This window comes from Eschrichtius robustus, chromosome 10, assembly GCF_028021215.1.
Source record: "Eschrichtius robustus isolate mEscRob2 chromosome 10, mEscRob2.pri, whole genome shotgun sequence".
Taxonomy (NCBI): Eukaryota; Metazoa; Chordata; class Mammalia; order Artiodactyla; family Eschrichtiidae; genus Eschrichtius; species Eschrichtius robustus.
This window is the reverse complement of record NC_090833.1, coordinates 55,292,308-55,317,453: the sequence shown is the minus strand read 5'-3', so window position 1 is coordinate 55,317,453 and position 25,146 is coordinate 55,292,308. Positions and strand designations below refer to the sequence as shown.

The 25,146-nt window shown below is 43.5% G+C and overlaps 2 protein-coding genes across 10 annotated transcripts in view; one reads left to right on the top strand and one right to left on the bottom strand.

The window, feature by feature from the left end:
• The window catches only part of SPATA6L (spermatogenesis associated 6 like), a 58,260-nt gene extending 53,237 nt beyond the window's left edge, over positions 1 to 5,023 (top strand). For 8 of the 9 annotated variants that reach the window (XM_068552611.1, XM_068552607.1, XM_068552608.1 and 5 more), the window contains 2 exons: positions 601 to 703; positions 4,713 to 4,915. In XM_068552611.1, the coding sequence (XP_068408712.1) occupies positions 601 to 690 (90 nt within the window). In that variant the 3' untranslated portion in view covers positions 691 to 703; positions 4,713 to 4,915. The other variant, XR_011075133.1, reaches the window with a different exon arrangement.
• Positions 5,024 to 13,247: 8,224 nt separating this feature from the next.
• The window catches only part of SLC1A1 (solute carrier family 1 member 1), a 76,417-nt gene continuing 64,518 nt past the window's right edge, over positions 13,248 to 25,146 (bottom strand). Inside the window, exons 9-12 of the mRNA XM_068552793.1 lie at positions 24,005 to 24,127; positions 23,422 to 23,616; positions 17,622 to 17,756; positions 13,248 to 15,493 (exon numbers count right to left, since the gene is read on the bottom strand). Of these exons, the coding sequence (XP_068408894.1) occupies positions 15,247 to 15,493; positions 17,622 to 17,756; positions 23,422 to 23,616; positions 24,005 to 24,127 (700 nt within the window). The 3' untranslated portion in view covers positions 13,248 to 15,246. The remainder of the gene's footprint in view (positions 15,494 to 17,621; positions 17,757 to 23,421; positions 23,617 to 24,004; positions 24,128 to 25,146) is intronic.

The window sequence follows — 25,146 nt, the reverse complement described above, 5'->3', positions numbered from 1 at the left end:
TTTTCACTGTTTGACTTTTATGGGGGTGAGGGGAGTGTTTCTGATCCATAGATAGATAAACCCAGCACTTTGTCTACTGCAGATGTACAGCCATTAGCTGTGACCTGTCACCAGTTCAAAAAAATTCAACTGGAAGGTTGACATTGGCCCCTCTGGTTGGATTTAACTATACCATGTAGTTGAATTGGTCATCTTGACTTATTTAAATGCTGGCATTTAAATGAATATTGATTACCCTAATCACCAGGGTCGTGGATTACTTTACTGCCTGTCTGCAAAGTCATTTGCTTTGCTTTGTTAATTCGTAGTTTTTTCAAGTAAGGGAATCCCTTTAAAATGTAAAAAGAATAAAAGGAAGAAAGGGAAGAGGGAGGGGGCGTGGGAGAGAAGAAGGAAGAGGAAAGAGAAAGCAAGAGAGATAAAGGGAGGGAGGGGGAAGAAAAGAAATAATATCTATATACACACATATATCATGAACACAATATATATGGCATATATGGGATTCATAGACCTCTTAAATGCAAAACTACACATCCAGATATCCTTGATCTGTATTACATTATGAGTAATGCAATTGCTGGATTTGTTTTTGTTATATAGGAAGACTCCATCTCTGAAGTAAAGAATATCCTTGAAAGACCAAGCTACCCTCTGAAGAAATGTCCGGTGCATGAACAGAGATATTTTTAAACTGCTGTTCTATGTAAGTAAGCAGCTTAAGTGCTTCTTGTTGATTTGCTAAAATAATTTCAGTTTCCTGCTACAATATAAAGTACCTAGAAAATGTGGCAGACAGGAGTCGAGGAGGAGATAAGAGCCACATTCTTCCTTCAGACAGCACATATGCGGGCCTGCCAGCAGTCTTGCCTCTTGTATCCTCCTCCCTACCCCCTTACCTAATGGTCCCTCTTTCAGCTCCTCAAACACAAGCTCCTTCTGACTGTGGGGCCTTTGCATGTGCTCTCTGACTGGAATACTTCTTCTTGACCCTGTATGGGTCACTTCTCTTTACCTTTCGGGTCTCATGACTTTCCATGACACCCCCTCCCACTCTGAGGTACACCTTTTTAGCCCTCTGCAGTTTTCTTTCATAAAGTATGACACAGTTCATTGTTATATTTTTATGTGGGTTGATTGCTTAAAAGTCTGCTCCTTCTACTTGAATGACACCTTCCCGAGGTCAGGGACTCTGCCATCCTGCTCACTATTTTACAGCCAGAATTACAGTGGGATCCCATTTAACTTAGGTGAACTCAACCACACATGCCAGGTGTGTGCCCTGAACAAGAGCCTTCCTTCCCCCCACCACCCTGTCACCACCCTTGCGTCAGACGACCTTCCACTGTGGTTGGTGCTCAGTAAATATTTTTTGTGGGAGGCTGTTGAATGAGGTGATGAGGCAACTCTTGAATTCAGATGTGTGGTAAGAAGTTCATCATTTTGTGGGCTGTCGTCATTTCTCAGGTTTTCTCTTCTTTCCCTTCCTACCCAGGCCCAGCATAAGAATAGCTCTTCCTTATTAAGTGCTTCCTGAGTGCCAGGAACTGGCCTGAATACTTCACTTGTATTAAATGAATTAATATTTAATTATCACAACAACTCTGTGAAGTAGGTACTGTCACCAGTTCCATTTCACAGGGAAACTGAGGCAAGGAGAGGTTAAGTGCCTTGCTCAAGGTAACATGGCTAGTGAATGGCCCAGCTACAGTCTGAACCCACGTGATCTGGCTTCAGTGACCATGCTTTTAACCATTACATTCCATTGTTCTCCAAAACTGGAGTGTGTGATAGGAGAACCCTGGGGAGAAGGAGCCAGAGCCCTTTGGAACCTAAGCAGAGTCGGTGGACATTGCCCTTGAACACCCCCAGAGGGTCCTATGGTGTTGTATCATGTAGTCCCTTATTCTAGCAACATCAAGATAATTAACGAATCTTTTTAAACAATAAAGGAGTGTGGGATGATGTGCTAGGTTTTCACTGTCTTCAGGCTCCTGAAATTCTGGTTTGAGGGTCATTCATGCTTTAGGGCACACATCGCCTTGCCCAGGGCTGGCCAGGACTTCCCGCCTTCAGCACAGAGGAATGTGGAGGACAGCTCAGTAATTTCCCATTTTGCAGGCTTCTACCTTAGAACGTTCTGCTTGGTAGATTAAAGGATGGCTTCTGGGCCACATAATCTCCAGTTGCCAAAATAGTCATCTAGGCATTTATTAGGTGGTTATACGGAACACAGCCCACTTAATTACCACTTAGGGAATGTGGCCCACGTAATTACCAAATGCCAAATTGTGTTGAATTTCAACATGGCTAACATCAAGTTACATAAAGCCCTGAACCGGCAGATATGTGAACCCTGACGTGAGGGGATAGAGAGAAGGTAAGAAAAAAAAAATTTCGTCTTAGTAAATAGGTTTCCTTTGTAACATGAGTTCCCACTCAGTGGTTTGGAATATGCTCATAGGCCTTCTCTGAAAGCTCTCCATACCATTCTCTTCCTGTCCCAATTTGGGTCATGGATTCCTGGTGAGGCAGGGGTCCTGGAGGGCTGTGTCAGTGAAAGTTTTCATGGTTGTAAAGAACCCAGGTGACTTTGACTCGTCTTAAGCAAACAGGGCATTTAGTAGAATGATGCTGTCTCAGTGAATCCAGGGAAGATCCAAACAAGCAAGGTCAAGCAGCTAAAATGGGACCGTCACGCCTGTGGGCTGGGCAGACAGCAACAGAGAGGAGCATTTGGCAGAAGACCCAGTGAGTTTCCACTCCATGTCCCCTGCCCTGCTTTTCTCAAGGACTCCCCTGCTTACAGCACCAACTCTTGTCCTTCCCTTCTGCACTTCTGCTCTTTCACTGTTCATCATCTTTCCCTCTCCTGGTTTCCTGGTGATCTCAAGATTCAGGGGAAATGAAAAAGTAGATTCTTAGCACTTAGGGATTAAGTTAGGGATGCTTGGACCAGAAACAATAAGTCCAATTGTCTGACCAGGGAATGTGTGGAAGAGATGGGTCGAAGGGGTTGGAATACACCTGTTTCTCCTTACTCAGGATGGTTTGGGCCTTGATACTTTTGGTATAAAACAGATGATCCTTTGTATACTTTAAGATGGTGAATTTTAGGTTGTATGAATTTTACCATTAAACAAGTCCCATAAGCGTGCACATGCACACACGCACACACCCGTTATCCCTAGTTCTCCTGTGAGGTGTGATTGCCTCGGTGTCACCGTCCTTATCGAGAGCTGATTGCCCACGTCTGGTGTGTGCTCACTGAGATTCCACTTTCAAGGTCAGGCTTACAAGGCCTCCTCTGATACCTCCTGGTGCCTCAGGCAGACTCAGGCCCTCTGCCTTCTGCCCCTCCACATGCCTCCACTAAGGACTTCATTCCTTCAGCCTTGTACTGTAGTTGGTTTTCCTTATGAAAACTCTCCCAAGAAGAGGGCGGAGGACTGGAGGGAGGTCTCTGCAAAGGGATGGGAGACTGAGCAGATGGCACCAGCTCTGGCCCACCGACCCTCCCATCCCTGTGAGCAGCTCCCGTGATCCCAGCTGCCGCCGCCATGGCCGGCCTGCAGCGGGAGCTGGTCCACTTGTAATGCTCCCAGCTCGAGGGAGGGCAGAGAACCCAGGCCCAGACGTCCTCAGACACAGACAAGAACTGTAGCACAAAAACTTTTCTAAAATTAAAGAATAGCAAAAAGGAAATAAACCAAGAAAAGGAAAGAAAAAGGACAACAGTGAATTAAAATGCTGGTTTCTGATTCTGTCATAGCTCCTTAGGCCTCCAGCTCCAAAGGGAGGGGCTGCTATGGCTTCCAACCTTACCGTCTCTGCTGGGCAGGCAGGAGCCATTTCACTTCCTCCCACAGGGCCCTTTCGTCTCCCTTACAACCAAAGCAAAAAGCAAACCAGCCTACAGATGCCAAGCTCCAGCCTCGAGGCCCTCCCTCTCTGATTTGCTCACCAGCTTCGGAGGGATTTGTCATTTGATGGCTTGTGGTGATTGACACATGGATAATGACACACCTCCCTTCATCCCAGGGGCTCCTGGTCCTGTCAGAGTCTAACAAACAGACCACACAGGCAGTGGCCATACACCCAAATCACATGGCAAATTCCTGGGTCAGCATTAGAATCACCTGGGGGTGCTAAAAAATACTGATGCCCAGGCCCCACTCTGGACCAGCTTAATTGGAATCTCTGTGGGTGGTGCCTGGCATCGGTATTTCTATAAAGGTTCTTCAGGAGATTCTAATGCACATTTAGCACTGAGAATCTCTGCAGTAGGCTGCAAATGCCTTGAGAATGGGGGACTCAGAACACCCCCAAATCCTATACTGACCCCCTCCACTCTCAAAAGTAATTGTTCCATGGAATAGAATTGATTTGGGCATGTTTAACAGTTCGGCTCAATAACAGCTAGCAGTTTCTGCACATTTACTATGTGCCAAGGACTGTACTAACTCCTCAGAGTAACACTAAGAGGTAGATACTCTGCTTGTCATCATCCTAATAGTATACAGAGAGGCCAGGTAACTTGCCCAAGGTCACACAAGTGTTTGTCTTGCTAACCTAACATTGCCTCTTTCCTACACGTAGAGCTATGTGCCAAGATTTGGATAGAGGGAAATCATCTTCTTCTCCTTGGTTGTGTTTATTGATTGCCTTTTTCTCAGTACCACATGTAGTGTATGAAGTGTCTTCACATTTCACAGGGGAGACGGAATGAAAGCTGGAGGAGCATCATGAAGAGCTCACTCATCAAGCCAACTGAACAACAGTTTTTGTTCTGTGTATCAAATCACCAGTGTCTAACCCCCTTTAAATCAAACCTGTATCCACCCAGTCTTTTGTACCCAGGTAAGAGTCATTGATTAAAGTGTTTGCTGTTTGAGGCTCAAGTTTTCTTGTCAAGCTGGAAAATTTGTGTTTTAGTTTGTTTGTGTGTTTGTTTTGAGCTTGAAAACGAAAATAATAATTGGGTGGCAGAACAGATGGAGAGATATACCATGTTCTTGGATTGGAAGAATCAACATTGTGAAAATGAGTATACTACCCAAAGCAATCTACAGATTCAATGCAATCCCTATCAAATTACCAATGGCATTTTTTACGGAGCTAGAACAAATCATCTTAAAATTTGTATGGAGACACAAAAGACCCCGAATAGCCAAAGCAGTCTTGAGGCAAAAAAATGGAGCTGGAGGAATCAGACTCCCTGACTTCAGACTATACTACAAAGCTACAGTAATCAAGACAATATGGTACTGGCGCAAAAACAGAAACATAGATCAATGGAACAAGATAGAAAGCCCAGAGATTAACCCACACACCTATGGTCCACTAATCTATGACAAAGGAGGCAAAGATATACAATGGAGAAAAGACAGTCTCTTCAATAAGTGGTGCTGGGAAAACTGGACAGCTACATGTAAAAGAATGAAATTAGAATACTCCCTAACACCATACACAAAAATAAACTCAAAATGGATTAGAGACCTAAATATAAGACTGGACACTATAAAACTCTTAGAGGAAAACATAGGAAGAACACTCTTTGACATAAATCACAGCAAGATCTTTTCTGATCCACCTCCTAGAGTAATGGAAATAAAAACAAAAATAAACAAGTGGGACCTAATGAAACTTCAAAGCTTTTGCACAGCAAAGGAAACCATAAACAAGACGAAAAGACAACCCTCAGAATGGGAGAAAATATTTGCAAATGAATCAAGGGACAAAGGATTACTCTCCAAAATATATAAACAGCTCATGCAGCTCAATATTGAAAAAACAAACACCCCAATCCAAAAATGGGCAGAAGACCTAAATAGACATTTCTCCAAAGAAGACATACAGACGGCCACGAAGCACATGAAAAGATGCTCAGCATCACTAATTATTAGAGAAATGCAAATCAAAACTACAATGAGGTATCACTTCACTCCTGTTAGAATGGGCATCATCAGAAAATCTACAAACAACAAATGCTGGAGAGGGTGTGGAGAAAAGGGAAACCTCTTGCACTGTTGGTGGGAATGTAAATTGATACAGCCACTATGGAGAACAATGTGGAGGTTCCTTAAAAAACTAAAAATAGAATTACCATATGACCCAGCAATCCCACTACTGGGCATATACCCAGAGAAAACCGTAATTCAAAAAGACACTTGCACCCAAATGTTCATTGCAGCACTATTTACAATAGCCAGGTCATGGAAGCAACCTAAATGCCCATCAACAGACGAATGGATAAAGAAGTTGTGGTACATATATACAATGGAATATTACTCAGCCATAAAAAGGAACGAAATTGAGTCATTTGTTGAGACGTGGATGGATCTAGAGACTGTCATACAGAGTGAAGTTAAGTCAGAAAGAGAAAAACAAATATCGTATATTAATGCATGTATGTGGAACCTAGAAAAATGGTACAGATGAGCCAGTTTGCAGGGCAGAAGTTGAGACACAGATGTAGAGAATGGACATATGGACACCAAGGGGGGAAAACTGCGGTGAGGTGGGGATGGTGGTGTGCTGAATTGGGCGATTGGGATTGACATGTATACACTGATGCGTATAAAATTGATTCTTAATAAGAACCTGCAGTATAAAAAAACAAACAAAACAACTAATACTAAACTTTCATTGGGTTATTTGTATGGAAATATGTTAATATAAATGTTTCAGACATTACATGAAATTTCTAAAAATCTTATATTTGTATTTGTATGGAAATATGTATGGAAATATGTTAATATAAATGTTTCAGACATTAAAAAAAAAAAAAATTGGGTGGCAGGTGCTTTTTCATTTGGAAAGCACTTCTTAAAATTCTGATGAAAATGTCAAGATGCCTTTTCAGGTGTTCCTCATTTTTGGCAGTGGATGTGTTCTTGGAAAGTTCTTTTCTTTCCCTCCTTCCTCATTTTTTCCTCCTTCCCGCTTGTCCTCACCCCTCCCCCACCTCTACCTATTTCCCTTCCCTTCCCTTCCTTTTCCTTCCCGTCCCTTCCTGTCCCTTCCCGTTCCTTCCCTTTCCTCTTACATTTTCCATGAGCTCGAGGAAGCTGCTATCTAGAGGAATAAACTGATACATCCTCTAGAAAAAGACTGTCACCCTGATTTTCCATTTTTGGTAAATCTGTTTTTTTTGTGGTTGTTTGTTTGCTTTTTAGTGTTAGGCTTGATTTACATGATATCAACTGAAAACCTAGGAAGAGGGAGCATTACTTCTGGAGAATTCAGGTCTTGCTTTAAAGGTTTAATTTCTATGATACATTTGTAAGAGGAGGCTAATTTCTCTTGATTGTAGTTTAAACCACTCCTTCTGTCACCTACCGCTCCTTTTTTCCAGCAATTCTTAAATAAATTTATATGAGGAACAAAACCTTCTTCAAATATTTCTCTGAAATAACTACACTAAGTTTGGCAGAAATGACTGCCAAAACAAGATTTAAAATTAGTAGAAGGGTGCCTTTATGAAATGCTTACCCAGTTTGAGGAACAAGAAGAGGATGGGGATGGATTGAAGTGGACATTTGTCTTCATGGGTCTACAGACCCAGAGAAGAGAGGGCTTGAAAACGGAAACCTTTGTCTTTCCTTCATGCTATAACCTGAGCATTTTCCTCTACCATGCCCTAAAACCCTTTCAGTTTTTACAAGATTCAGTGAGAATCAAGTTTTCTTTTCTCATTATGACCACAGGAATTGGTTCATTAGGTAAATTAAGAAAACAAAATTAAAAATTAAAGGAGAAAATAAGTCCAAAAGCCAAAATAAAACAAAATTCATTTATCCCCTTCTCAGAATTTCAGCCTAATAAAGGTATATATCACAACAAGCATTCCACCTTTGAAAGACAGACGATATGCTTAAATTACACCTGCTTGTATGTTCTCAGTGTGTCTGAAACTATAGTTGTCAGTTTGTTATTTTGAGGTCTAAGTAGTCATCAATAATAAAAAATACTGTATTACATTAAAACTATGGTACAGTTCTCAGAAAAGGGCCACTTAGGAAGGATATAAGCAGCTGAAGGAAATCAGTTCTAATGAATTGGTATCCCGTGGCAGTTGTTGTTCAGATACACACTGTGACACTCATTGTCCTTTTTTTCTTTTTTTATGGTTTGAGCATAACTCCTTAATTCAATTTAGGGATAAGATCTTAAATGCCCATTCTTATTTAAAGTCTTTTTTTCTTTTTTCCTTCGCAAATCAATCTGCCTTTTGCTCACTTTCTGATCTGCTAACTCTATTGTTTAAGTTATTCCTATTTTATCTTTTTTTTTCTCAAGGAGTTATTTCAGTTTTGAGGAGTTACATTGGGGCCAGGATTGCAGCAGGATTTTGCTTTTGGAATATATAAAAATGTGAATAATTTTGTGACATATTGGGGTTCAGATTACTTTGGGAAGATCTGTGTCATTAAATGTAATAAAAATCCCCACCTGTCTTGCTTCAGTTTATTACTGTTTTCTTGACTTTCACAGCTGCAGATCTATCAAAGCCTGGACCATATTTTACAAACGTGTTTCACAGGGTCTGGGTTTACAGAGGCTCCTGGGAAAATCTCCTTGGTGGAGCCTGGGCCCTCCAAGCAAAAGCCACCATACAGTAAGGCCATTTCCCTACTGTCACCTGACTGACCCAAAGTTAGCTGAAGCCTATAGACCTTGAATTATAAATAAGGTTTTAAAAATGAGAGTGTACATGATATGTTTAACATAAGAGAAGTTGGTCGGTTTTAAATGCATAACTGGGGAGGGCTGATGGATTATGTATGCAAGTTCACCTAACCCCTGAATGCCTAGCCGCTCTTACTAGTAGTCATGGCTGTTCTTGATTAGTTCCATTAAAGGAGCCCTCTGACCTCTCTGAAGGCAGCCCGAGGAAAGGACGTGCTCTCTAGTCCATGTGTGACCAGTGAACCTGCTAGTACCGCCTGACGGGACTGCTGTCCTTCCCTGAATGGGAGGCACACCCCAGCACTCCTTGGGGACGTGCAGGTCTTGGAGAGAACTCCGTCCCCTCTTCCCATGGAGTGGGAACCCTGCTAACAGTGAGTGGAGCTGCAATCTTCCTGCTCCTTGGGTCTGCTCCCCCGGCCCCTCCACATGGGGCCTAGGGGAAGCAGTAGTTACTTTGATCATCAGAGGAAAGAGCCTGTGCTTGGTTTCACCTTCAAAACTAGGAAATTTGGCAAAAGCAGGGTCATGCCTAGGACAAGCGCTTTACCCTGGTGCAAATGGATGGCTGGCTTGTCAGAGCTTCTTCAGCAGTCTGAAATTTCCCCCTTGGGCTTCTGTATTTTTAGAGTGATCCTGCAGCACCCCCGTAAGTACATATTTTTATATTCATAAATGTATATTTATATACTTTTCTTTCTTTTGTCTTATCTTTATTTTAAAAGTACCCTGTAGCCCATAGTATAATATCAACCCTCCTTCTCATTCACCATGAGAATCACCTGCCAGGGCTCATTTATTTGCTCTCTGTGGTGCCTACAGCTTTGCCTCTCCAAGACCCTGTGGGCAGAAGGAATATAGCATATTCTGTGGCAGGGTTTGCTTTGTGTGTCATCTCACTTCCAGGAGCTCTGAGATGGCAGCACTGAGGGCCACCATGCCTGCCCAGAGATGGTGTGGGGAATTGGGGGCTGCTAGGTGGCTCAGGTACCAGGATTAGGATTTTCAAATGAAGAGGAAGAAGGGAGACCTCTGGCAAGGCGGAGTTCGCTCTTAGGTAGGAGAGCTGAAACATATGTGATGGGTCTTTGGTTTGTGACTGGTTGGAGCTGCTTTTGGCTCGGCCAAGGTATGTCACTGCATGTCTTGCTCAGCCTGGGTGGGGGTGTGGGGTGGTTTATTCTAGGTCCTTCCACAGAGGAGGCCAGGACAAGGGCAACGTCGAGGGACTTGGGAGAGCTACAGTCTTTTTTTTTTTTTTTTTTTATAAATTTATTTATTTATTTTTGGCTGTGTTGGGTCTTCGTTTCTGTGCAAGGGCTTTCTCCAGTTGCGGCGAACGGGGGCCACTTTTCATCGCGGTGCGCGGGCCTCTCACTGTCGCGGCCTCTCCCGTTGCGGAGCACAGGCTCCAGACACGCAAGCTCAGTAGTTGTGGCTCACGGGCCTAGTTGCTCCTTGGCATGTGGGATCCTCCCAGACCGGGGCACGAACCCGTGTCCCCTGCATTGGCAGGCGGATTCTCAACCACTGCGCCACCAGGGAAGCCCTACAGTCTTTTAAAGACCATACTAACTAACTCTGGGAGACCTGGAATCGCAGGAGAGAAATGGAGTAAAGGTGTTTTTCCTTCTTCCTGCCCCCTCTTTTTCTCTCTTTTATTCCTTTATTTACTGCCTCAGTTTGCCAGGTGCTGTATCAAGTACTTTCCAAGGGCATTAGTAGGTGGTGTTAAGGTTGAGGGCCCTGGAGTGAGAGCACCTGGATTTGAATCCTGGTTTTACCATTTACTGGCTGAGTGACTTGGGCAAATAACGTAACCTTTTTTTGTGCGTCAGTGTCCATCTATGTGAGATGGAGTCAGTGGTACCATCTATTTCATAATGTTGTTGTCATAAGTAAATGAGTTAACGCATTTAAAGCCCTTCAAATCAGTGCCTGGCACAAAACAAGCACTCAGTAAGTGTTAGCTGTTGTTATTCTCATCTCATTCAATTATTGAGGAAAGCATTCCCCTCCCCCCATCCCCCCCCCCTTTTTTTGCTGAGGACACTGAGGCTCAGAAAAGCTGAGTGTCCGAGCCAGTTTCCAAACCCTGCTCTGTCCTGCCTCCAAACCTCATGACCTTTCTGCTACTTTCTGCCACCCCTTGGTTGTCACCTGATTGTGCCTGAGGCTGGTGCATGCTGGATAATTCAACCTCAAGGGTTTGAAAAAAATGAATTCAGAGTCCTTCAGTAAAGTGACAGGGCAACTAAGGTCTCTTGACAGGAGTTGGGACGAGGTTAACCACTTCCTGTTTAGGCCAACAAGAGATGCTTTCTGCTCTCATTTCCTGTCATTGGAATATTATGTTTGTAAATACCATTTTTAGGAAACCACCCCCCCTTCTCCCACCCCAAAATCAATATCCCTGTTCCTTTTCCTCCAGGAACTGGCACTTATTTAGAATGATATCTTGAACTGAGGTAAATATCACACCTATTTTAGTGGGACGACTTCCAGGAAAGACTGTGTGTAATAGGTGTCATTGCTGGAAGTTCTGGATTCATGGTGAGAACTCCTTGTCGTGAAAGGTCGTTTGTCCTTGCATGAGGGGAGTTCAACATGGCGAATGATGACATCCTTTGTTCATTGAGTCATATGGTCTCAGCCCTGACAATTAACTGAACTGATTCTGTAGCCTTGAGTGCAATCACTGTTGTTTTGGGGTTTTTTTTAACATCTTTATTGGAGTATAACTGCTTTACAATGGTGTGTTAGTTTCTGCTTTATAAGAAAGTGAATCAGTTATACATATACATATGTTCCCATATCTCTTCCCTCTTGCATCTTCCTCCCTCCCACCCTCCCTATCCCACCCCTCTAGGTGGTCACAAAGCACCGAGCTGATCTCCCGGTACTATGTGGCTGCTTCACACTAGGTATCTATTTTACGTTTGGTAGTGTATATATGTCCATGCCACTCTCTCACTTTGTCCCAGCTTACCCTTCCCCCTCCCCATATCCTCAAGTCCATTCTCTAGTAGGTCTGCGTCTTTATTCCCGTCTTGCCACTAGGTTCTCATGACCTTTTTTTTTTTTTTTTTTTTAGATTCCGTATATATGTGTTAGCATATGGTATTTGTTTTTCTCTTTCTGACTTACTTCACTCTGTATGACAGACTCTAGGTCCATCCACCTCACTACAAATAACTCAATTTCGTTTCTTTTTATGGCTGAGTAATATTCCATTGTATATATGTGCCACATCTTCTTTATCCATTCATCTGTTGATGGACACTTAGGTTGCTTTCATGTCCTGGCTATTGTAAATAGAGCTGCAATGACCATTTTGGTACATGACTCTTTTTGAATTATGGTTTTCTCAGGGTATACACCCAGTAGTGGGATTGCTGGGTCGTATGATAGTTCTATTTTTAGTTTTTTAAGGAACCTCCATACTGTTCTCCATAGTGGCTGTATCAATTTACATTCCCACCAACAGTGCAAGAGGGTTCCCTTTTCTCCACACCCTCTGCAGCATTTATTGTTTGTAGATTTTTTGATGATGGTTATTCTGACTGGTGTGAGAAAGAAAAACGGAGCTGGAGCAATCAGGCTCCCGGACTTCAGACTATACTACAAAGCTACAGTAATCAAGACAGTATGGTACTGGCACAAAAACAGAAATATAGATCATGGAACAGACTAGAAAGCCCAGAGATAAACCCACACACATATGGTCACCTTATCTTTGATAAAGGAGGCAAGAATATACAGTGGAGAAAAGACAGCCTCTTCAGTAAGTGGTGCTGGGAAAACTGGACAGCTACATGTAAAATAATGAAATTAGAACACTCCCTAACACCATACACAAAAATAAACTCAATATGGATTAAAGACCTAAATGTAAGGCCAGACACTATCAAACTCTTAGAGGAAAACATAGGCAGAACATTCTACGACATAAAATCACAACAAGATCCTTTTTGACCCACCTCCTAGAGAAATGGAAATAAAAACAAAAATAAACAAATGGGACCTAATGAAACTTAAAAGCTTTTGCACAGCAAAGGAAACCATAAACAAGACCAAAAGACAACCCTCAGAATGGGAGAAAATATTTGCAAATGAAGCAACTGACAAAGGATTAATCTCCAAAATTTACAAGCAGCTCATGCAGCTCAATATCAAAAAAACAAACACCCCAATCCAAAAATGGGCAGAAGACCTAAACAGACATTTCTCCAAAGAAGATATACAGATTGCCCACAGACACATGAAAGAATGCTCAACATCATTAATCATTAGAGAAATGCAAATCAAAACTACAGTGAGATATCAGTTTGTTTTTAGTAATACTATGTGCTCAGTATTGTACTGTGCCCTGGGGGGTATGGGACGAGATATGCTAAGGAGTGTAAGATACAACCTGTGCCCTCCTGCAGTCTCTGGAATTACTAGGGCAATGAGATGTTTCACGTGTGACTATCATCAACTGAACAGGTCTCTCCCTTCCCACACCCATCAGAGTGCGTGAGATAAAAGAACAGATTAGGGAAGGAAAAGGCAGGGAAGAAAGAATGATGGAAATGTTTATTGAGACTGAAATGGAACATTGTTCTCTTTTATGAGTTAACAGCACAGCGCGTTTAAGAGGCTGGTTACAAACTCACTCCAAAATAAGGATGACCTGCAGTTCACGAATGGCTCTGCCAACTCCAGTGCCTCAAATCGGAGCAGCCTGCCAAGGGGGTAGAACCATTCAGCCCAAGATAAATTACTTATTCAACTGTATTTATATTTACTTCCTAAACAACAACACAATATTTGCATGTTAAAATTCACATTGAATCATGGGTCCATATTTTATGTGTACATGACCATTTGGTATCATCCTCTTGTAGATTTCAGGTGCAGGTGGTCAATATTGAGCATTTTGTTTTACTATTCCATGATCTTTGGCACAGTTTCTGGTTTCTTAAATATAAAATCACAGGCTTAAATTGGCTACGCAATACTGCAGAAACAGGACTATTTTGGATCTCGGTGTAAACACAAGTATATGTTAAGCATTATTTACAAGATGAGAGCCAAGCACAGACTTCAATACGCTGTCTTCACAAATGAGCAGAAGAATGACAGGCAATGGATTTTAATGAGCAGGGGCCAAGATTACTAGACTACTAGTTAGTTAGAACAAACTTCCCTGGAGGAGGAGACAAGTTTCATACAATGGAAGAATTTCCCTGAACCACTGATACCAATGTCTCATGTTGTGGGATTTACTCTGCAAGCATCTAGGGTAGGGACAGTGCTTTTCTGGCCAATGTGGCTTGTTCAGTCCATCAAACCCATATTAAAATACAACTTAGCTGGTAGCTTGCCATTGTTGTTTGGGCCTGGTGGGTAGGAAAGGGCAAAGTACTGTCGTTTTAAGTAGGTATAATTGACTTTGGAAGAATTATAGTTGGATAATATAATTATTATATTAAACACATCCAGTTGGATAAAAACACATCCAGTCTTATATGAGTGACAACTTTGTATATAGTCTTATATAGAGCTGATATGGAGTCCCTCCCAGCAGTAGAATCTGGAAGTTGTAAATGAGTGGGCCGTGCCACCTCAGAGTATCACCAGAATAACATCTCTGCTTTGGGGCTGATACACAGACGTGAAACGATCAAACAACATGATTTCTCATTCTTGTGCTTATGAGAGAGGGGTTCTGATTAAGCCCCAAAGCAGATCTGGATTGAAATCGTAGTTATTCAAGTACAAGGAGAGCTCTGTATTTCACATTGACAGTTCAATTGTGATCTCTGTCTGGCAAACTGTATGAAAATAATAAATATATACATATTTATATATATATATATCTATATATATCTATATCTAGCTCTATACTGAACACTGGGTTAACAGTTACCAGCGTCCCAATACAGTACATTGAAAAAAAGAACCCTTCTCTCTTCTCCCCAGACCTCACATACATCTTAAAACTATTACTGCAGAACCATGCTGGTCTGTTTTCTTTCAGAGTAGTTTCTTTGAAATTGGGTGGAGATGAGTTCAAAATGGACAATTTGGCACATTAACTTGCGGAGGGGGTGGTGTTTAGATGCATTATAATCTATAAAAATGTGAGAGGTCAAAGGAAATCCATGGCAATAGAAAGCCTGAGTAATGACCATATTTTTTTAAAAAACCCAAAACACTGGTCTGTGCATGAGAAAGCAGTTTCTCTTTCACATCTATTGATATTACCTAATTAAAACAGTTACTACTTTAAATACTTCCTAACTCTGTCTCCCATAGAATTTAAAAATTCCAGATAATACAGCTTTCCTTTCAATCAATTTCCTCTCATATTACCCCACCCCCAAGTCCCAGAACCCGGAGAGCAAAAGCTGTGAGTCCAAATATAGAAAATAATCCAGAGGTCTGTATATCAAATCAAATGTACAGTTGGCCGTTAGTGTTTTTCTTTTCCTTACTTAATGTTTGAATTTGCTAAGAGATGACTCTCCTGGAGAGGTCCTTCACCACTCCCAGTTTTCCAAAGCCAGGGCCCTAGAACTGTGAGGTCTGGGTGAATGAGATGGTGTCGGACTTGTCGATGGCAAAGCCTCCGTTGACATAGGACTTCTTGGCGTCCAAGTCTTCATTGTCGAGTGTCGTGGATTCCAAGGCAAAGGGGTTCGCGATGTTGACCTCAGATGAAACATCCATCTGCTCCAGCTCCTTCTTAGAGAGCTTCTCCACGATGCCAGTCCCGAATGCATCGCCGAGGACATTCACCATGGTCCTGAACCGATCCCTGGGGAGACAGAGGGAGAGTCAGACAGAAGGCCCAGATTTCATTTTCCTTCAAGTTGGAGACGGGAAAGGACCCAAGGAATTCAGTTACAAATTAAGCAAAGCACAAAGTACTGTCCCCAGGGCTGGCTGACCAGAGGCTCTCCTCTTCAAAGGCCTGGGCCAGAGGTGGTTTGTAAAGGCACAGAATGAGCATACAGGCTGCCCTGGGTCCCCGTCAGTCACAGTGAATCTCCTGAATTCAGCACTGAGCTCCCTAAATTCCCTCTTCTCCCAAAGAAATGTGAACACCATCTTCACCGATATTTTGGGGGAGCTGAGGGAGGGTCAGGATTCATTAGTCTTTCACCCAACCTCTTTCTTATGGGCGTTCCTGAGCCTTCTTTTGGCTAAGATGAGAGAACTTGGACGTTTTGGGGGTGGTGTGTGTGTCCCCGGTGTGCTCCTTTCCTTCCCACACAAGGACACTCCATGAGCAAGCCGACAGGGACACCACTGAGCACAGGGTCAGAAACCCCAGCCAGCCTGGGAATAGCTTACTCCTTGTGGCACTCTCAGCCAGTGTTAACCCCCAGACAGCCCAGAGGAGAGGCTGGTGGCAGGAAGCTGAGTAGGTGGAGGAGGCATCCTGGATGCTGGAGCACTGTTGCTAGGAAATGTGTACATGAATACCGTGAAAGCTACACCTGCAGGACAGAAAAGGCTTACGCACGTGCTTACACACGTCCATTCTGGGTGCCCTCCTGCTATTTAGAACATGGATTGAACTAGACCCTGGTGTGGACCAGCTAGTGTCTTCTTGTCCGTGGATCAGGTCAGGACTTTGACTTCTCTGGATGTCTTGGAAGTGAAGGTCACTGGTGTTTCAGGAAGAACCAGGGAAAGGAGAGAAGTGCAAATCCACCATCACCACTAGAAAGAAAAATTGAAGCACTTGCCTCAATGGTAGGGTATCTTGGCAAGAAAGGTGCCACCTCAGTTGGGCCTTGAAGAACCAGCTAGCTGCTGAGGGGGCCCCATAGCAGCTTCCCAAGTGCAGAAGCTTCTGCCTTCTGGGATGTGACAGTATCTTCAAAGCCACATGGAACGTTTGTGCTTTCCTTTCTACTATTTCAGCTGCTACTTGCAAACTACATAGCACTGTACTTCCCAGTAAAGCTGGCTGGTTCTGAGTGAAGGCTCAATATGGAGCAAAGTCTCCCCTGATGGCCAGGGGACAGAGCCACACCCAGATGCTGGAAGACCACTGCACAGAGTGGATATCAAGGTTAAAGCCGGGAACCAGGCTCATTCTAACTTTAACCTCGGGGGTCACAAAAGGCATGTTCTTACCCAGATGTTCTGCTGTGTTCCTTAGGTAGGTGTGTGCATGTGTGTGTCTGTTGTTTTGTGAGAGAAAGAGAGAATGAATTGTTGGTTCAGGCCTGAATGGTCCAACTCATTCTAATCATAACAATTAAACTTGCTGTTAATTGAGCACATACTGCCGGCCAGACACTGTTCTGGACACTCCTCTCATTTTAGCTCACCCAGTCCTTATACCAACGCCATGAACTAGACAAAATCTTTCCCATCTCATAGATAATGCAGCTGGCCCCCAGAGAGGTTAAGGAACTTGCCCAAGGTCAAAGAGCCAGTAAGACACTGAACCAGGATTCAAATCCAAATTAGTCTTATCCCAAAGCCTTTGCTTGTGCTACTGCCCTGATGGTGCTGACGATCTTGGGAAGGTGGGCTGACGTTGAACCAGGTGGTTCTGAACCTATGATGCTGACTCAGGGCTGGGATAGGCTAGGGTGGCCTATTGGGTTTGGAAGGTCTGGGGCCTTGCCCAGCTTCGTCACCTTATTATTTTATGTTTATCTCATCCCACACCCAGCTCCTAACCTTGAGCATTACCAGGTATAATGAGTTAATGGAGATCACTAGCTTTATAAAATCACTGCTTGAAGTTATGAGGAGTTAATTTTTAAGCATGTTATCAGATGGCTTGGTCAGAGGGAAATTAAAGCAGCAACAGATGGCTCATTAGGCAATCTGAGGAGAGAATGATGACAGACTGCAGATTATGCATGGCTGGGAAGCCTGCCTTCCCATCCGGCAGAGGTAATGCGTTTATTCCAACTCACAGGAGCCAGTCGACAGCGATGATGAGGGTGACATCCTCAGTGGGCAGGCCCACGGCACTCAGCACGATCACCATGGTCACCAGGCCGGCCTGGGGCACACCGGCAGCTCCGATGCTGGCGGCTGTGGCCGTGACACTGTAGACAAAACACACCAACACGGTAGGAGTCAGACACCCATTTCTCCCTTCAAGGGCCCTGGTCCAAAACGGTTAGTCCTGTTGGCTGTTACTGCTGTGTCCCTAGACTGGCCAGTCAGAATCTGTTCTCTGCTGAGCACAAGCTCTGCCTCATTAGAGAGCTGTGGAAGACTGAGGAGAGCTTGATCTTTTTCCAGGGGGGAGATATGGCAAGTCATTCTAACGTGAGGAAGTGGAGAGGAACTGCGTGAGTGGCACACAGAAATGAGCTAGAGAGACACTTAAGAGGAAGGCAAGAGTTTACCAACCGAGGTGCTAATGGAGGGCTTTATCCACCCATCCATGTATCCATCCATCCTAAACAAGTGCCAAGTACCTCTCCACCTGCTTTCTTCCTCCCTTCCTCCATCTACTCACCCAGGCAATCATTTATTGAGCATCTAATGTGTGCCAGGAATTTACACTGCCTTGAAGGATGGTGAAGGAGTGGGGATGGGGGTGGATGGGCAAGGGTATTCCAGGTGAAGGCAAAAGAATGAGGCACTGGCCAAACAGGTTTCATGCACTTTCTTTTACATCACAAGTCTCTTGACCTCTCTGGGAGCTGCCCTTTAGGGCACTGAGTTGAGAAATAGCTGTGACTCCTGTCCAAGGTACAAGTGTTCATTCCCGACTGCTCCTTTTTGCCAGTGGATGCACTTTGTGCAAAGGGAAGAAAGATCTGGAATCCAGGAGAGGCAGCCAAATGAACTTCATTACCTTGTATTTAAAAAGATCCCTCTTGGGCAGATCAAATGTGGCACTAGGGATTTTTCTCTTTGGAATGTGCGGTTTTTCATCAGCAACATCTTCCTGATTTAAATCTGGTCATTTTGGAGAAAACAAGGGCTTGCCCTGCCCTGAAAAGTCCCTGGATTTGAATGAGCTTGAGGGGACCCCTATATTTTCTGGATACACGTTCTCATCCTTGGGCCAAGGATGCCATTGGATTTAAAGCTGAAGATGGAGACACTGTCAATTTGAACTAGAAGAATCCCTGATTCTATCCACAAATCCATACTCTGTGGGCTAAAAAAGCCTCAGAGTTCTCACCAAGTTGATTCTACTGTTCATTCATCTGCTTAGTGATGTGTCACAGATGGTCTCTAAGGGCACGGTCAAACACAGGCCAGAGTTCTTTGACAAGTGTGGTTTCCTTCAGTGGCTGTGACCACCAACTTACAGTAAATTAGAGATTTCTGGGGCTGTCCCAATTCCTCTAAAAGTTCCAGGCTTGCATAACCCTTTAGATCTGTTCTGACTTAAGTAGTCTTTGGAAAACCTAAGTTTATGTCAGTGGTGGTTGAAAACATTTAAAGTGAATGCATCAGTGGGTTTTCTTTGTCAGAAGTGATTTGTGTCCATACCCACTGATCCCTCTTGGAAGACCCAACACATCACGGTTAACCACGTCCCTATAGCTTGAGGCTGGGCTTGAAACTCAAAATCCATTTAGTCAAAGAAAACTCTGCCCTTGAGCCTTGACCTTGCTGATTAAACTTCAGCCATTTGCCTGGCTTAGGTCTGAAACTTGGAACTATAAATCTTCAGATGGGGGTAAAAATATAAAAAACCTACTTCTTCTTCTTGAACATACCCCACTTTGACTTTAGAGGGTTTCACAGAAGAAAACACAATAATCATTGGTAGAAAGTTCTTTCCTAGCACTGAGATCTAGTTTTAGGTTAGGCCATTTAAAACTCAGCTCTCCATACAGGTTGGGGACTGAGTCATGAACTAGAATGAGCACAGGTTTTAGAGGCAGACAGATCCAGCTCTGCCGTTTTACTAACGGTGTGTCCTTAGGCAAGTGACTTCTCTAAGTCTCAATTTCTTGCCTGTAAGATGGGGAGAATATGTCTACTTTGCAGGGCTGCTGTTATGATTAGATGAGGTAATATATGTAAGGCATCAAGTATAGCACCTGGATGTAGTAGATGCTTAAAACTGATGCCATTTTGCTACGTCAGCAGCTGTTACAACTACTACTGCTGCTAGTATTACTATTAAAATTATCATAAAAACAACTACTATTACTACTGCTGCTACTTTTTTCCTCTAAGCTCTTTCTAGGCCCCAAATCCCATAATTATCTTTTGTTATAAGAAACTTTATCCCATTTTCAATCAGTTGTAACCTTTGGTAAGTGAATATTTTGACAAAACCATGAAAGGGAATGTTTTAGGTGGATGGCTTCTTTGATGTCCAGTCCAAAACGACCATAGAAAGAGATAAACTATGGATCCAAAAATCTCTGTAACCATCAACCACATGAGCCACAACTGTAACTTGTAAAATTAAAAAAAAAAAATAACACTTATTATTTCATTCTCTCCCAGGTAGAGCCAGAGGATTTTTTAAGTCACTGATTACTCTGGGCCTCACAGTTGTTGTTCTTTGCTCTGGGCCAGTAGTTATCAGCAAGTCTGATTTAAGAATACACCAGAGGGGCTTCCTTGGTGGCACAGTGGTTAAGAATCCGCCTGCCAATGCAGGGGACACGGGTTTGAGCCCTGGTCCAGGAAGATCCCACATGCCACGGAGCAACTAAGCCTGTGGGCCACAACTACTGAGCCTGTGTTCTAGAGCCCATGCTCTGAAACAAGAGAAGCCACCGCAATGAGAAGCCTGTGCACCACAACGAAGAGTAGCCCCTGCTCGCCGCAACTAGAGAAAGCCCGCGTGCAGCAACGAAGACCCAACACAGCCTAAATAAATAAATAAATAAAATTAATTAAAAAAAAAAAGAATACACCAGAGCAGGGAGAGAGGTTTTTCATGTGAATTGATTATTTAGTCTCTAGGCCCAAAGTTTATTTCTCTACCAGTGAGGTTAAAAAAAAAAAAAAAAGGTTAGAAAGATCTAGGAAACTTATAAGCAGAGGAAGGGAATTCATCCCCCAAATGACAAATACCCAAAAGAACTGGCACTTCATACAACACTCCTTGGAAATGAGTTCAGCACAGACTGGGTTCCACAGGCTGTGGTGAGGGAGGTGGGAAAAGGCACTTCGACAAGTAAAAGTAACAACTGCTGGAACCACGGTGGTTGTGGAACTTTCTCAGGCATGATTCAGGGTTTCACTTTTAACATACTCGCTGCTACTCAAATTACAGAATTTTACCCATGCTCCTTGGGGTCTAGCTTCCTTAGCCACTAATACATTTTACAGATCATGAGGCACTGGTATAGCTTCCCAGCTGATGTGCCAAATGGTCTAGTTTGTACTTCAGTTAATTTCAAGCAAACTGCCATACATACTTTATGATTTAGGGTTGGGAAGATTTAAAAATTTACTGCATTAGAACACTGTAAGAACTTACTTTATACCTGGGATTTATGCCTATGTCAAGTGCTGAGGATGCAAGAGTGAATTAGCTCTGAAAGGTTCGGATTCAACTGTCTGTAGGCCTAGGGACCCGGTTTAGTCTTAAACTTCTACTCTAAACTGAAGTCTCAGGATTAACTCTAATCCCAACCCATCACTTCAAAGCAGCACTGTCCAGTAGAGTTTTCCACTATGATGGCACCTATTTCTACAGTGATAGAACCTTCGCTGTCTGCTCTGTCCAATTTGTGTGTGTGGCTAATGGCTATGATATTGAACAGTGCTGTTCCAGAGAAACATCTCTGGCAAAACTCACTAATGAGGACTTCCCTGGTGGCACAGTGGTTAAGAATCCACCTGCCAATGCAGGGGACACGGGTTTGAGCCCTGGTCCGGGAAGATCCCACATGCCACGGAGCAACTAAGCCCGTGCGCCACAACTACTGGGCCCGTGCGCCACAACTACTGAGCCCGTGCGCCACAACTACTGAAGCCCACACACCTAGAGCCCGTGTTCTGCAACAAGAGAAGCCACCTCAATGAGAAGCCCACGCACCACAACGAAGAGTAGCCTCCACTCACTGCAACTAGAGAAAGCCCGCGTGCAGCAACAAAGACCCAACACAGCCAAAAATCAATCAATTAAAAAAAATTCGCTAATGACATTTTCACCATCCACTTGAGCAGACAATTTCAGTCTTCATTTGACTACAATTCGCTGCAAGATTTTACTCTGTTGACCATTTCATCCTTGAAAATCTCTCTTCTCTGGGTTTCCATGACACCATGGTTTCATGGCTCTCTTACCACCTTTCTATTCCTCCTCATTCTCCTGTTGGGTTTTCCCCTTTCTGCCTGCCTCTAATATTAGGCTTTTCTAGGGCTCAGTCCTTCGTCTTTTTCTCTTCTCTACAAACTCTCCCTACGTAATGTCATCCATTCCCAATATTTACTGAGTGCTCAGGATGTAGGCACCCGTTCTAAGCATTTTATATGCATCATCTGACTTAATTATCACTATTTGCATAAAATGTAGGTACTATTATTATCCTCATTTTACAGGTGAGAAACAGAAGCTTAGAGAATTCGAGTAACTTGGTCAAGGTCACAGCCAACCATGGTCAAACATACATAACTGACTCACGACCCACATGCTTGATGAGCACCATCAAGCTGATGACTCTGACTTCTGTATCTGCAGTTGTGACCACATTTCTCACTGCGTATTTCCACCTGCATGTCTTAAAGGCATTTCAAATTCAATGTGTCAAAAAGTGTAATCTCTTTACCTTCCCACCTATACTTGTTTCTCTTATACTATTCCCTGTTCTGGTAAGCACCATCCACCGATCCAGAACCATCCACCAATCCTGGGGGTCATCCTAGCCTTCCTCTGTCCCTCACTCTGAATCCAGTAAATGCCTCTTGAATTCATTAGCTCTTCTCCATCCCCCGTGTCAGTACCTTAATGTAGGCCTTTTCATACCTTACTTGCAATAGTCTTCTAACCGGTCTTCTAGCTTATGGTTCCTGCCCCCACTGGGGCCATCCACCATATTACCAGTTACCTCTCTAAAATGCAAATCTGTCCATAATATGAAAGACTGTCTAAGACCCTTACCTGAGCTCCTCACACAAAGCCCTCCACGATATGATCCCTGCCTTCACATTGTACTCTTTATGCCAACCATACCAAATAATCTGTACTCTGTAACTAGGCCATAGTTACATCAAGACCCCTGTTAATGCTATTCCTTTTTCCAAAATGCTTTTAGCTTCCTTTCTTCTACTACTAAATTCTTATTCCTCTTCTAAGACTTAGCTAAACGTTCCCTTCTTCCAGGAAGCCTTTCCTCGCCTTCCCAGGTAGAGCCAACCCTTTCTTCTTCAGTTCCCTTTGTGCCCCCTCAACTCAAACCTCTATTATAGCCTTTACCATACCACTCAGCACTTACTTAGATATCTTCATACCTTACCTTTCTACCAGGAACCCCATGAAAGCAGGAACTGGTCCTTATTCCACCTTGAGTCCTTGGTACCTACTCTGTGCCTAGCACCTAGTGGGTGCACTGGACTGAGAACACAGGGATGCCTTTGGCTATCCAGACCTGAAGCAGTTTTATGTACCACGATCCCACTACTTGTAATATAGTTGTGCTTAATCTTGGGAAGGGACTTTGTAGACCAAGAAAATCAACCTATCACTGGACCATCCTTGATCTCCCTTCACAGATGATTTTCACTTGAGGCAATTCCAGTAACAGAGATGAAAATGAGTGTGACTTCATGCCCCACCTGATAGTGACAATCTGCCCAATGCTCAAGTCTAAGTCATTCAACTGTGCAATAAACACAGCTGCCACTGCTTCATAGAGTGCAGTCCCATCCATGTTGATTGTAGCACCAACAGGTAACACAAATCTAGTGATCCTCTTGTCCACCCGGTTCTTCTCTTCAGCACAGCGGAAAGTGACAGGCAGTGTTGCTGAACTGTGTGATAAAAGAGAAAGGAACTGATGGTCTAGGAATGCTGGTCCTCGATCCCTGCCTGAAGAGACACCTCTGTTCCAAAAACTAAACCGAGATCTCAAAGCATGATGGCACTTTTGGCAGGTCCAGGAATCAGAAGGCGCTGTGCTTGCCACTGCCCCCCGCTACACTATAACCCCTTCCGGGCTGCAGGCTCTGCCAAGAGGGCAGGAAATATCCAAGAGGTAAGGGAATATGTTTAAGGACATGGGCAGAGACTATGGAGGTCATTTCTCAAATTAAAGGCAGCTACAAAACCCACCAGCTGCAGCCAGTGCTTCATCAGGTGAGGTGAGAGTTGCTAAGGCTTGGCTCACAGACTTCTTCTAGACACCCCTCTTCTATTTACCTGGAGGAGATCATGACAGCTGTCAGAAGAGCCTGGGCCATTCCCATGGCGAATCGGAAAGGGTTCTTTCGTACAACTATAAAATATATCAGTGGGAGAATTACAATGGAGTGGATTGCAAGCCTGTAAACAGGAGAGAGAAACAGGTTCATAGATGATATCATCTCTTCATACTACTTCTTTTTTTCAAACAGCATTTTTACTCATGATATTATCATTCAACTTTCATAATGACCCAATGAGAATATGAAAAAGAGGACAGGAATATATGTCTCCAGTGCACATATGAGGAAGAAGAGACTCAGCAAATCAAATATCTTGTCAAAGTTAGTGGCTAAGCCAGTAGCTGAGCCCATGTTTTGGAGCTCACAGAACAAGTTGTGTCATGCTGCTGAGCCCTGTACCTGTGCTTCCTGCTATACGTCCTAACGTGCTTTCACTTCCTTCTGCTATTGAATTCTTATTCCTCCTCTAAGACTCAACAAAACTTGCCCCTCCTCCGGGAAGCCTTCCTTCACCTTCCCAGGTCAAGCTGACCTTTCCCTCCTTGGTGACTCTGTGGCCAATAGTATTATAGCCCTTATCACAGCACTCAGCCTGGACCATGCCACTGTCTGGTTGGACGGCACCCACCACCTAAGAGGAGAATCAGGGTGCAATAAGGAGGAAGTAATCCCTGCTTTTCCACAGTCATACTTCAGGACTGACCCTCTTTTCTTTGTCATTCCTACCTTCCAAACTATTCCTTGCCAGGGGGCTTAAGAAATGAGACTAATTTAGCAGATGCCATGTAAGTGGCAACTTAGAGTTTACAGATCAGTTATGTGAAGCTGAAATAATAAGAAATGGTCATGGAAAATACAGATCCTGGAGGTCAGGAAAGAGGATCTTATAGACAGAGAGCCTGTGGCTTAGAACTATGAGAAACTGACTTTTAGTTTTCTGTTAGAAACCTAGATAGGTCGATAGAGCAGAAACCAGCAGAACCCCATTATGAAATAGCTCAGCATAATAAACCTCAGCCACACCATGACCTGGACACAGCCCCTGGCCTCCAGTAAGGTGGATGGTCCCACCTCCATTACTACTGGGGCCCTGGGATTTGATTCTGGCTTTCTTCTCCATTGACCAGCAGGGCTATG